The sequence below is a fragment of the Camelina sativa genome, chromosome 1 (assembly GCF_000633955.1).
Source record: "Camelina sativa cultivar DH55 chromosome 1, Cs, whole genome shotgun sequence".
Lineage (NCBI taxonomy): Eukaryota > Viridiplantae > Streptophyta > Magnoliopsida > Brassicales > Brassicaceae > Camelina > Camelina sativa.
This window is the reverse complement of record NC_025685.1, coordinates 19,880,038-19,894,596: the sequence shown is the minus strand read 5'-3', so window position 1 is coordinate 19,894,596 and position 14,559 is coordinate 19,880,038. Positions and strand designations below refer to the sequence as shown.

At 33.5% G+C, this 14,559-nt stretch overlaps 1 protein-coding gene and 1 pseudogene across 3 annotated transcripts in view; one reads left to right on the top strand and one right to left on the bottom strand.

Annotated features, from left to right (window-relative positions):
* The window catches only part of LOC104699767 (histidine kinase 1-like), a 5,990-nt gene extending 3,858 nt beyond the window's left edge, over window positions 1-2,132 (bottom strand). Inside the window, exons 1-4 of one of the 3 annotated variants that reach the window (XM_019228962.1) lie at window positions 1,400-2,132; window positions 1,018-1,260; window positions 165-938; window positions 12-80 (exon numbers count right to left, since the gene is read on the bottom strand). In XM_019228962.1, the coding sequence (XP_019084507.1) occupies window positions 12-80; window positions 165-938; window positions 1,018-1,260; window positions 1,400-1,657 (1,344 nt within the window). In that variant the 5' untranslated portion in view covers window positions 1,658-2,132. The remainder of the gene's footprint in view (window positions 1-11; window positions 81-164; window positions 939-1,017; window positions 1,261-1,399) is intronic. The other 2 variants (XM_010415130.1, XM_010415121.1) reach the window with 2 other exon arrangements.
* LOC104709985 lies at window positions 9,907-11,196 on the top strand (annotated as a pseudogene).

Below are 14,559 nucleotides of genomic sequence, written 5' to 3'. Positions count from 1 at the left end.
ATCAGTATGACCAAAGTCTTGAAGGCCCTTTCATCCACTTTTCCCATAATGAACTTCCTGGGAATAATGACAACACCTACCTGCAAAATACATGAACAGAAAACTAAACAACGTGACCCTGGGCATCTAAATCTAGCTTAGACTCTTGATAGAGAAAAACTTACAATTGGAAGCCTCTTGAGATTAAGATAGAATGAATCAATGTAATATTGTTGGTCACCAAGCTTTACATTCTCAGCATGAACAACGTGTGGGCGGTTACTTCCATAAGTTTTCTCTAACCACTGAGCTCCTGCCTTGATAGCCCACTCCTCTGAATCAGTGGCTTTCATTAGCTTAGGCCCGTTTGATGTATTTGTTAAAAGAGGACCATTTGTGGAAGTAGCAAGCAAGTATCCTTCTTGAGATGTCAAATAAATATGCCCACCATGGACTTCTACAAGATCTCTCATCAACTGCCCTACACTGTAAAGTGCAGTTGTCACCCCCACAACAGCCACAATACTCTTGTTTGATGCATCAAAGACCGGCAAAGCCGCTGAGAGAAGCGGAGAGTCCATGTATTTGCTCACTGTCACATGCCAAGAAGCTTCACCATCAGGCACTTGTGAGATTCCCGCGATGTTGATCAGATCATCCGGCGGGATTTTAAGAGGCTTTCCCAATTTTTCCCCTGTTATTGGATCAAGCTGTTGCTGGTACCAAATGGCAGACATGTTCCCGTGTATTGACTGGTTGTTCCACCCGCTTACATCTCCAGGCCCCGTTCCACTGATGGAATAGTTTTTTAGATCAGAGAAGATATAGAATGTGCTGCTACTTGCTGGATCTCTATGAAAAGCTTGGACAAATCCATTTCTGTAATTAATAGTTATGGCATTTAGAGCTTTGGCACTAGCAAACAGAGCCCATGTCACATCCTTCATTGCTTGATACATCTGGTCAAGTTAACAAAAATAATAAACAAAGGATCTCAGATCAAACATAGGACCACAGAGAAGAAACAGAAAACAAAACCTCGACGAGTTCTTCTTGAGTAGTAGGCTTGTCATATTTTTTGATAACATATTCAGATAGCTTGACTTGAGCTGTTGTTAGCTCGGACGTGGTGTTCAAAACGCTCCACATCCGTAAGACTGGACGCTGAAGAAGCTCGTACCGAAGGCCATATGCTAAGGTTTGAAGCGACTGCTTCGTGTAAACCCTCGTGAAATGCCATGTTAGAACGGTTAAAAGCCCTATAAGAATCGCTAGCATCACCTGTACACACACACATACACACCTCAACTTACAAAGCTTTCACCTTTCTTCTCAGCAAAATGGTTTGGTTCATAAACTAAACATGCCAAATCAAACAAAATCAAAATCAAGAGAGAAGAAAAAGCAGAACAAATCTAACCATAATAGCGAGGCGAGCAACAAAGACACTGTAGTAAGAAGACAAACAGTGACTACTCGCGTACTGAAACTCATCTTGCTCAACATCACCACGCAGAATCATCCTCTCTCTTGGACTCTCAAAATTACTTCTCCAAGGGGTAACCCATTCAGTCATTTTATCAAACACCTTCCTGATCTTCTTCATCTTCTTCTTCCTTGAACCCATTGGAGAATCAGGAAGATTCTCAATACTCACCGAGAAGCTATCTCCTCTCATATTGTCTCAGATGATCCCAAAATCACAAACAATGACACATATTATTAGGTCGTTGTTGTTGATGTTGGTGAAGTCTCGGTGCTTTGCTTAGTGGGAAACTAATGACTATACTGCTTCTTGTGTCACTCCCCACTTTTTTGTTTACTAATACCCAAATAAAAAAAATCATTAATTTAGTATACAGAATCAGAAACCCATGAAGGAAAACTTTGAAAGCTTCAAACTTTTTGAACAGAACACTCTTAGTGACAGAGAAGATAAGTCTGAAGAAGCAAAATAGGTTCCAATTTATATATACAGAGAATAAACAGGAAGATGAAATCTTTTTGCTTTTTTTTTTTTTTTTACCCAAAAGAAATCAAAAAAGGGGGAAAAGCAAAGATTTTGGGCAATTGAAGTTGAAGTCGATCTTTTTTAGAATTTGGCCAGTGGGAATGTGTAGAAGGTAATATGGCCAATGAGAGGATATTTTCGGTTTTCAGGTCCACAGAAATAGAAATATAGGAATAGACTGTGTTGTACTCTGTTCTGATTTTGTAGAATTTTCCCAAGTTTTTTTTTATAAATAATTTAAAGAAGAATTTAATTGAAAAAGGACCCAACTTTGGTCTTGTCTCTCTCTCTCTCGGAAGGTTTCAAAGATTTATGTATGCTTTGGTCTGGTGGATTGGTGTTGTCAAGGTCTATCTTTTACTAATACGACGACGACAAACGACAAATGTTTTTGGTAATTTTTGTTAGGTAATTTGTACGGGTTTATATTTTATATCTTATATTTAATATAGTCAAAAATATACATAAAGCTGATTTAAATATTTATTATCTTATCACGGTAATTTATAGAGTTATCACATATAATTTATCAACCAAAAAAAAATTTAAGTACTAAAAGCTAACAGAGATATGGATTGTAGCAAAACGGTAATGTTAAGTGAATTTTCACCTAAACGTTTTGGTGGTAATTTTGACAAAAAACAAAACATTTTGGTGGTAAAATCTTGGATCACCTCATAATTATCAAAAATAATAGTTCTCCATTTTTATTACTTGTCATTTTAAAGTTTTTCACACAAATTAAAAAAAAAAAATTAAATGTTTTATTATAGTACTTCATTGATAAATAAATAAATATACATTTAATATATATAGTGTTATATATTTATTTATCACGTATGTATATATGATACAAACAAATTATATAACTGTAAATAATATAAAATAACATTCAAATAAAATATTAAGTTAGCATGGGACTCCATTACGTCCATCATTTGTTTGAATTGTAGACCTGACCTCTCAGTTATATTAAAGGTTTCGATGTTCGTCAGCTTTTATTGTTACGGTGCAACTTTTTTTTTTAATTAGTATTTTGTTTGCCAAGTCAATTTTACCCGTATCCGAAAAACATTTTAGTCAATCACATTTGTTTCTCTTACCTTGATTATGTATTTCTCTAGTTTAGTTAATACTTATGCACTAGATAGTGAAGTGCGGGAAATGTTTTGTTAAATTTATCTGATATATTTATATTTTAAAAATAATTATTTTATAATACTATAAATGATATTAATAAGTGAAGTTAATTTCTTATCTAAGTTTTGGACTAGATTCAGTTTAAATTCGAATTTCGGGTTTACTCAGTAAAATAAATTTATTTAGCAACGTTAACTTCTATCTATATGACTCGGTTTAGTTTGATATATAATTGTGTTACATAATGTGTATTACTATCTTATTCAAGTTAAAATTAATATTAAAATTGTGTGTTTCCATAGTAATTTCTATTACATAATTGTTGAATATTAATATTAAAACACTAAGATATAGTTATATATAAAATACTAGAAAGTATAATATACATTCAAAAAAATGTATTCTTTTTGTATTTTTAAGAATGTATTTTTGGTATTGTAATGTAAAGATATGAGTATTTTTACTAATGAAATTAGATATTAGATTTTATATGTTAATTTTGAAATATTTATAAAAGTATGGTAGGAAAAGAGCTTTAATTTAGGAAATGACATATTGTTTTAATTTTTTTTTTGTGAAATATCAAATAGCATGAATTGTAAATAATATTAATTAATGAGAGCAAATTGCAAAATATGTCTGAACTCTCTGACAACGACATCTTTTTCACAAAATGTTTTTCAATTAATATATAAGAGATGTATAAACAAATATAGCTCAAAAATTAGTTTTAAAATTAAAATGCGAGAAATGAACTAAGACAAACTCTATAATAAGCAATGTAAATTGCATCAATTTGATTAACTTGGCGAAGTCGATACTCATTATTCCAATTCTGAATGAAAGGGAGCCTGGAGACAATCTCCTCATCTGACAATTTACTCCTAGATAAAACTCTATTTTGGTATTATGTGACACTATATAAACCCAGTTTCGTGATTGAATCATATTCTTTTTCTAGATCCATCCACCTAACGTTTGGAAATTAACTATACTTTATAGATTCTGCATGCCAAAGGTTGAAATGTATCCTTGCGACTAAAAGACACTGTCAGTTCAGCCTTCTCCAACCCCCCTGAGATCTTGATATTATCTCAGTTCTCTTACTTCCACTTTAATCATTAAATCCATGGATATATCCATTTTCAAATCCCTAAAGTATAAATATGATTCCTCCAAAATAAGTAATCCTCATTATTTAAGAATTGATTTTACCATGAATACCTTAGGAGCCCAAATAATTGACAATAGAGCTCATGTTGGTAGTGGTGGACGACATTCAAATAATACATATATGGTTAATTGTTTTTTTAATATGTATATATATATATATATATATATATATGGTTAATTGTTTCCTCATATGCTCCACTCTTTGGATAGATTGTACACCACGAATAACATGACCTATAACAATTATTGCCCAAAACTCAAGAACAATCCGATTAGATAGTCGATTACTACTACCATGCAGTCTACTACCATGCATCGATAGTTTCCGATCCGATAAGATATCTTTTCCATCCAAAAACGGGAAGTATAGTTTCTTAACCCATACGATCGAGAGATGCATATATATCCCAATACTTATTCTTTGAGTACTCTAGCTATTAACGAGTCCACATATAAATTAAAATAACCTTCATGACCGCAAATGCGATTACATCATGTTAACCAAATAATTTTGAATTTTGTTTGTTCATGAATATTTAAAAAAGCTTTGTATGTTTTTAACGTTTTGGTTATATATAAAAGTCTTCTTAAAACTTAAATTGTCATTGGTTAAACGAAAGAAACGGTTAAACTGTCACTGAAAGGCAATACTAATACACTTTCATCATATCACGGTAATAATTAATTTTGACCAAACTTTAGTAAAAATCTTTTGGAGCTTCAAGATCACGTAACAAATCTATAAAGTATAGTCGGTGATAGTAACGACCCGTGAATTTGGTAAAATAAAGTAACACAATTCTTCATATCTCACTTTAATAATAAAATATATTTAAGGTTGGTTACCTTAACATTTAGGTTTAACTTTTAAGGTAATTTCGAGTACTATATATGTGGTTTTCTTTATGTGTTGTATACTTATATGAATGTTAATCGGTTGAATAATTGGCTAACTCAACTGAGTCAGTTACCACTCCTCTCGATAGCTTAAATTCGATTCTGCAAGGTATTGAAAAGGATCGATTGCTCTTCAATCTAGTGGAATACATATTCGTTATATATATATAAATGATTGACAAGATTGTAGGTGTTGGAATTTAACCCGCACTATGGAAATCTTAATTTAAACAGCAAACATCATCTTATACCAAAAAAAAATCGTAATTCCATTTATTTGTTGTATTTGAAGAAATTAAAGATATTATCATTTGAAGTAATATATTTCGAAAATTAACTCATTCAGATATAACAATATATGTTTATCTCATATATATATATATATATATATATATATATATATACTTCTAGATGAAAAAATATGTATGGTTTCTTAGATAATCTTATACTAGAATTTCGTCTTGTTTGTGTTTAAAGCAAGATTCAAATCTAGCTTTAGCATCAAATCAAATAACAAATGAGATCACGATCCAAATACAAAAGATCTGAAAATCTAGACAAAATCCCAAAAGGGTCTATGTAGAAGACTTAATGAGAATATGGTAATGATGTCTGCTTGAAAAACAAAATGTGCATGTATGGTTACTTGTTAGTGAAACTAGTAAGCCTTTTGAATGTTCAAAAGTCTCACAAGCATTCCACTTAGCATACGGATATGTATAAACATAATTTTTTATTCTTTCTAGTTAACATTGTGTGCTATTAATTTGGTGGTGGCTCGTTTTGGTTGTTGAGACAAAAGCCAAGTTGATAATAATAATTAACCCGTATGGATATACAGCTTTCAAATACTAATGCGCATATAAATATAGGTATTATAATGCATGGTTGATATGCTAAACCATCAAGTAGGATTAAATTACGCATGCTAAAGTTATGTTATTTTCCACATAAGATTTATCAGCCATAAACAGTGAATGGAAATACGATTTACTATGATATAGTTGATAGCTGATTTTTCATATATATATATATATATATATATATGTATGTTTAATTAAGTAGTACGTAGAAACACTTGAGCTGAACACACACATGTTTAATAAGTAACCACAAGACAATGAAAAGCTAATGTTTTGTAAATCAGTGATGGTACGGTTTAGCTCCTTTGCCTTTAGTTATATTTTTTTACAGGTAATATGGTACATCCTGGACAACTTATATATATTCTAAAACGTAAAATTTTGATGAATATTATCACGTTTTCATAACAAGACATATAAGTGATACATTTAAATCTAGATCCCACAACCTTACCACTTGTTTTATTGTTGTTCAAACTTCAAAGTGGTTTGAAACCAAAGTGTATACCGCTTTTAATTATACAGACGAGGAGAGAAACGCAACAATAGCTAGGGTATATTACAAAAGTGCCTCAAGATGATTAAAGAAACCGTTAGTGTTACATGGTATTCGCCTCAAAATATTTGTTTTTCCACTTGGATACGCTTTCGATATTCATCCAAAATTTTATTTTTCTCTAATTTACTTTTAATCAGTTAATATTCATATTCTATGCAAACTATTATACAGGTTAGATGTTATTACTTATAGGAATACTACAAAGCTTACTCTAATTAATGGTTTTCTTATATATATTGCTTCCTCCTACAGTTCTTTTTTTTTCGTCAAAATTCTGAACAAACTCTTCCTCCTAGCTAGTCTACCGAATCATTTTCTTAAATAAATTATTTTGTACTTAATTGCTTGCGTCACTACATTATATATTTATAATATAGTACGAACCAAACAATTATTTTTATAGTCCTGATAACTTAAGGGCGATGTGCTGATATAGTTTATATATCTGCATGCACACACGCATGCATGACACATGTATGTACAATCAGTATTTGTCTTAAAAAATTAGTAACTGAATTTTATATATATACCTAAATTCAGATTCATTGTAAAATTGTATTATAGCCGCTGCATTATACAATATTGGACAAATGAATGCTTTTTTAATAATAAAAAAAATCTTTATTCAAATCTCGGCTTGCAAACTAAACTATAAAATCGTAGAATTGATTTAGTACAAATGTAAAATAAGTTAGTTAGAAAACCTGTTTGAAGAACATTAAACATAATCGTAAATGAATCGTTATAAGTAATTTCATAAAAGAAGTAATTTCATTAAAAATGATATTTAGATAGACGTTACATTAAAAATGAAAAAAAAGAGGACATGATATTTTTGTTAAATAAAGTGTAGAGGCAGGGTCAGTTTCTTTCTAATTGTATAACTAGTAAGATAATCCAACATAATCAGTGTGAACGAGACAGTTTTTGGATATATAAAAAGAAAAGTTAAGAATTGAAAGACATCACTTAAAGCAGTGTAAGCTCGATTACTACGACCTGTTAAAAAATTCCCACGAGAGAATCGGACAAGAAAATAAAGTGAAGATGCTGTGTAAGCATATATATATATATATATATTTATTTATTTATAAATGGTTTTTAAGATATAAATTTGATAACATATAAAAAAAGTAATAAGAGGATAAGATTAAGTGGTACAAAGCACTTAAGTAACCATTGCTGGTTTTGACACTTATAGGGCATTTGATTCGATCTTCTTCTATCAGTCCTTCTATTACCTTTTTGGGTTCTATAGATCTATTTCGAGTATTTATTTAAGTGGACCTATATATGCGTATGCATGTATGAGTAAAATATAATCATTACTTTTACATTTTTTCTTAAGTTTCTAACAAATTCTAGGAATATAGAGATCTTGGATCAGATACCAGATACGAATCAGAGATTTATTGAAGATTTCTAAAAAATATTTTTAAAATATATATATTCGACCTTTTTCGATTTAGTTATTTCCATTTTTGGTTAGGTGTATGTATATCAAAACATCAAACAGCATCTACGCGAAAAAAATAAACTAGATAAATTTTGACTATAATATATCTATCAAAACTGAAAAATTCAGAAGAAATATGTTTTAAACTTCAAAAATCTTAAAATAATATCATAAAGAAAAATAAGACATCAATAAAAATAATTTAAAAACAAAAACACTAGTAACTAGCTGAATAAAACATTCAAGTGTAATTAAAACCTGGACAGATCCTTGGTTTCCAGTGCATCCACCTTGACCCCTTCTGCAAATAGATGAACTACAGCTTGATACTCTCTTTGTCAATAGTCTTTTTTTGCCTAATAGAAATGGTTGGAATGAAAGCCTAATACGGGAAAGAGTTCGTCCGGATGATATCAACCATATTTTGCGCATGAAACTAGCCATTGGCAACACAAAGACTACCTAGGTTGGCATTACACTGAGAATGGTATATATACAGTAAAATCTGGATACTGGCTTGCAACTCATCTCCCTGATCAAGAATTTCAAGTTCGACCACCACATGGAAATCTGCAGACAAAAACAGAGATCTGGAAAACAAAACTCCTTCCGAAATTTAAGCATTTTATGTGGCGTTTATCATCAAAAGCTTTGGCCACAGAGGCTGAATTACATCGACGACATATTTCTAACAATTCAAGCTGCAAAAGATGCGTTTCTGAAGAGGAGACATCTGAACATCTATTCTTCACTTGTCCCCACTCTATGCAGAATTGGCGTGCATCACATATACCAGTCAGAGGCCTCCTAAATCCAAATGAACCCATTGATACCAAACTCAAAGCTATTATGGAGTTTCACAAAACGCGGAATAGTTCTGATCGGTTGTCCATTCTACCATTCTGGATCCTATGGAAAATATGGACCTCCCGCAACAAGCTCACTTTCCAAAAGCTCAACCATACCTGGCAAAGAGTCCTAAGCGAAGCTAAGCAAGAGGCGGATGAATGGTTAACAATCACAATGACAAATTCAGAGCACAATCAGCATAATTCATTCTTCAATCGTATCAATAGAGAGAACAACTCTACCTGGACAAAACCGCCTACTGGTTGGGTTAAATGCAACTATGATGGAAGCTTCATCAATGAAAATAGTCACTCTACATCGACATGGTTGATTCGTGATGATCAAGGTCTTTTTAGAGAAGCAGGACAAACCACTGGATTTATAGTTCAAACTGCTATTGAAGCTGAATGCCAAAGTCTAATCTATGCTATGGAACAATCATGGAGAAGAGGATACAAAAATATAATTTTTGAAGGGGACTGTCAAGTGTCAATCAATGCAATCAATAGGCGTGAACTACGGTTTGATATCTACAATTGGCTACAAGAAGTACAAGGGTGGGCATCAAGATTTGATAATATTATCTTCAAGTGGACTTCTCGGAGCTCGAATCTTCTTGTAGATAAACTAGCTAAGGATCAAAGAAACAAAAATTCAGAATTTCTAATTAATTACTCCGTACCTCCATGTATTTTTTCTGATCAAAACGTTGTACCTATTTACAGTTAATATTAATGTAGTTAAAGGGTTAAAAAAAAAACATTCAAGTGTAATTAGTTAATTCCAGTAAAATAAAATGCAAATTTAATTGTTTTTTGCTAAAAATACAAATATATTCATGTGTAATTTTAAAAGCCCACTATTAACCCAGTGGGTTTCTATATGCTTAGAAAGCACCTCTTCTTCTGTATTTAGTTATTCACAACTTGAGACAGAGAAATTGGGGGAAAAGGGTTTAAGAAACTTGGAAGAATCAACAATGTCAGATATTTCACGGGATCTGGCAAAGGAAGTGCTCATTAGGGTTCCATTGACATCTCTAAGAGCAGTGAGATTGACTTGCAAAAACTGGAACGAAGTATCCAAAGATGGGAGCTTTATAAAGAAGCATATCGACGAAGCAAAGAAGAAGCAAGTGATGAATGAGTTTGAGATGATCATAATGATGAATTGTAAAATTTATCTAATGAGTGTCGATCTACACAGCAATGTCGATCCATCAATTACGCTTAAAGGTACACTTTTTAGCCTGAAGGATGATGCAAATCATCATCAGGTCGATGATATAGTTAGAGTCTTTAACTGCGGGTGTACTCTTATGCATCACCAGATACCTCAAGTCTAGCCTTGTGGTTTGGAATCCTTACTTTGGGGAAACAAGGTGGATCCAACCCAGAGATCGTTACCACTATTGGGACAATTACGCACTCAGGTATGACGAGAAGAAGAAGAAATACAAAATCTTGAGGTTTGTGGCTAATTCTAACGCCTATAGGGTAGAGGAACGAATATGTGAGTTTGAACTCTATAGTTTTGAGTCTGATTCATGGAAGGTTGTTTTTGATGTCACTCCTGAGTGGGAAATAGAGTTTAATCGCCGTGGCTTGTCTGTTAAGGGTAATACTTACTGGTATGCTACTGAAAGAAGAGGACTAGATGTTAATTTGTTGATTTGTTTTGATTTCACAACAGAGAAATTTGGACCGCGTTTGCCTCTGTCTTTTAACGCTTCCGTAGATATTGTTACTCTCTCTAATGTTGGGGAAGAGCAGTTTGCGGTCTTGTTTCAGAACTTTGATACATTGAGGATGGAGATTTGGGTTACGAGTAAGGTTGAGCCTACTGAGATCTCGTGGAACAAGTTGTTCTTAGCGGTTGATATGACACCATTCATTGGTTTTGAGTATGTGACAAACGATGGGAGTTTCTTCATTGACCTGAAGAAGAATGTTGCAGTTGTTTTTTATGAAGATTTTGATGCGTCTTACACTCGCGGCATTGCTTACATCATTGGGAACAATTGATACTTCGAAAAAGTAGCAGACCTGAGTTGTTACCCACTTGTCTCTTCTTATTTTCCAAGCACAGTGCAATTAGGCAGCTAACCTTATTATTATCAACTGACTCTGATGCTCACGGCATTGCTTACATCATTAGGAAGAAAGAGTACTTCAAAAAAGTGTTTCTTGGTGTAGTTGTAGACACGAGTTGTTACCCCCTTGTGTGTTCTTATGTTCCAAGCTCAGTGCAATTCAAGTGGCTAACCTAATTAGTATTGTTAACTACTGTATTATTCCTTTCATCTTCGATTGTATAAATCTGACCATTGTTATATCTGTAATCTGGAATCTCAACATGACCTCTAGTTTCTTTCTTCTTGAATTGGGTTTCATGATGTAAGCAATGTCGCGAGCATCTTGCACTCAATTCGTCCTTCACATGTTGTGGAGTCACTGCCTCAGAAATTGAGAAACAATAAATGAATTGATCTTCTCACCTTATAACGTACTTCTTTGGATTTATATCACGTACACTCACAATACTTTTAGCCTAATTGCAAAAAATTGAGACCCTAATTGGCTTTGTTTCTACTAGCAGCTTTTCTTATTATTATTTTTTTTCTTTAAAGTATGAGTAACACTACAAGAAAACACTGATTTTCCGACTACGATCGGCGACTATATTCGTAATCGTTAAATTTAGCGACTAATTAACCACTAATGCATGACTGCTTTATGACTATTCCTATATAGTTACTCTTTAGTCGCTATTTAGCAACAAAATATTTTAGTCGCTATTTTAGACGCTAAATGGCGACAAAATAAGAATAGTCATAAATTTGGCGACTATTTTGCGACAATTTCGACGGGTTGCAAAAGTTTGTCGCAAAATAGTCGCTAAATTAGCGACTAAATGGTAGTTGCTTGTGTAGTCGTTAATTTGGCAACTATTTTGCGACATTTTCGGCGGATCGCAAAATATAGTCGCAAAATAGTCGCTAAAAGTTGGTTTAAAACACGTTTTTAGGATTCCGGAGTAGGTGTACTTATATTTGGTGACTACGTAATATAGTCACTTTTTAGTCGCTAAATATCTCTATATAAACTGAGCTCATCAATTGTTTTTCTCACTCGCAGAAACACAAAGCAACACAAAAAAAAAAAGAGATCATAGAGATTTATAAAAATGTCAGGAAGTTACAATTATAGTAATTTCTGAGAGTGGATGTAGAAGAGGATCGATGAGGTGACTGGAAATTTTACAGAAGAGTTCAGAGCCGGGATGGAGCAGTTCATGCAATTTACAAATAGCAAGCCTTTTGCACAAGAAAACGGGGGTAAGTTTTTTTGCCCTTGTAGTAGGTGCAAAAACGGGAAGCGTTTTCTAGGGACTAGAATTTGGAATCATCTTTTTAGTTATGGGTTTATGCCAGATTATTATGTTTGGTATAAGCATGGGAAGAAATTAATATGGATATAGGAACGAGTACTGTTGATCCAACATTTATTAGTGGGAGTGAGGAAGTGGGTTAGCAGAAGATAGATACGTGAATATGGTGAATGATGCATTTCCTTCTAATGTGGGTTTTGATGATAACTATCAATGGGATGGGGGTTATCAGAGTGTAGAAGAACCAGTACTTAACCATTCAAAAAAATTCTATGACTTGTTAGAAAGTGCAAAAAATCCAATATATGATGGTTGTCGTGAAGGTCAGTCACAATTATCTTTAGCTGCTAGAGTTATACAAAATAAGGCAGATTATAATATGAGTGAAAAGTTAGTGGATTAAGTATGTGAAATGTTGAGTGATTATTTACCAGAGGAAAACCAGGCTACGGGTTCTCATTACGAGATAGAGAAATTGATGTGCAATTTAGGACTCCCATATCATACAATTGATGTTTGTATAAACTATTGTATGTTATTCTAATAGGATGAAAAAAAGGAAGAAAAATGTTTGTTTTGTAATGCACCAAGATGGAAGCCTAAGAATGACCGACGCAGAACCAAAGTACCATATAGTCGTATGTGGTACTTACCTATTGGTGATAGACTGAAGAGAATGTATCAGAGTCACAAGACTGCAGCAGCAATGCGATGGCATGCCGAGCACCAAGCAAAGGTGGGAGAAATGAGTCATCTGTCTGATGCAGCGGAGTGGAAGTATTTTCAAGAACAAAATCCTCAATTTGCTGAAGAACCCTGTAACGTGTATTTGGGATTGTGTACTGATGGGTTCAATCCATTTGGGATGTCTCGTCACCATTTATTATGGCCAGTGATATTGAAGCCATATAATCTACCCCCTGGTATGTGCATGGATGATGAGTACTTGTTTCTTACAATTCTGAATTCTGGTCCAAACCATCCACGAGCTAGTCTTGATGTCTTTCTCCAACCTCTTATTGATGAGTTAAAAGAGTTGTGGTCTACTGGAGTCGATGCATGTGTCCTTGGGCCAAAATTTCAACCTAAAAGCTGTGCTGATGTGGACGATAAGCGACTTTACTGTGTATGGCATGCTATCTGGATGGACAACACATGGTAAATTGTCTTGTCAAGTTTGCATGGAAGATATAAAGTCTTTTTATCTACCGAATGGAAGGAATACATGTTGGTTTGATTGTCATCGGAGATTTCTTCCTCCTGATCATCCTCTAAGGAGGAATAAAAAAGACTTCCTAAAGGGAAAAGATGCTACAAGAGAGTATCCACCAGAGTCCTTGACCGGTGAGCAAGTTTATTCTGAGCGGTTGAATTCTATAAATCCTCCAAGAACCAAGGACGTCGGTGGAAATGGTCATGAAAGGAAGATGCATGGATATGGAAAGCACCATAACTGGCACAAGGAAAGCATTTTATGGTCGCTACCGTACTGGAAGGACCTTAATCTCTGACATAATATTGATGTGATGCATATAGAGAAGAATTTTTTGGACAACATCATGTACACTCTTATGCGTGTGAAAGGTAAATCAAAAGATTCCGTCATGTCAAGGTTGGATATAGCAAAGTTCTGTTCTCGGCCACAATTACATCTTGATAGTAGGGGTAAAGCACATTTCCCGCCCTATACATTGACAGACGAAGCCAAAACAAGCTTATTAAAATGTGTGAAATACTCGGTTAAATTCCCAGATGGCTATTCAGCAGACTTAGCTAGTTGTGTTGATATGAAAAATGGAAAGTTTTCAGGCATGAAGAGCCATGACTGCCATGTTTCATGGAGCGGTTACTTCCATTTATCTTTGCAGAACTCCTTGACCGAAATGTCCACATTGCGTTATCAGGTATATTAATTAATTATTTAAATTTCTATATATATATGAAGTGAGTAATTGTATTTCCGTAATTAATGTGATGAAGTTTGAATAAATATAATATTGTAGGGGTTGGAGCATTTTTCCGGGACTTATGCTCGAGAACTTTGCAAACAAATCGACTTCAAATTCTAAAACGGAACATTGTTTTAATCCTCTGCAATTTGGAAAAGATATTTCCACCATCCTTTTTTGATGTGATGGAGCACCTGCCTATACATCTTCCCTACGAAGCTGAATTGGGAGGCCCTGTCCAATATAGGTGGATGTATCCTTTTGAAAGGTTTTTCAAAAAATTGAAAGGAAAA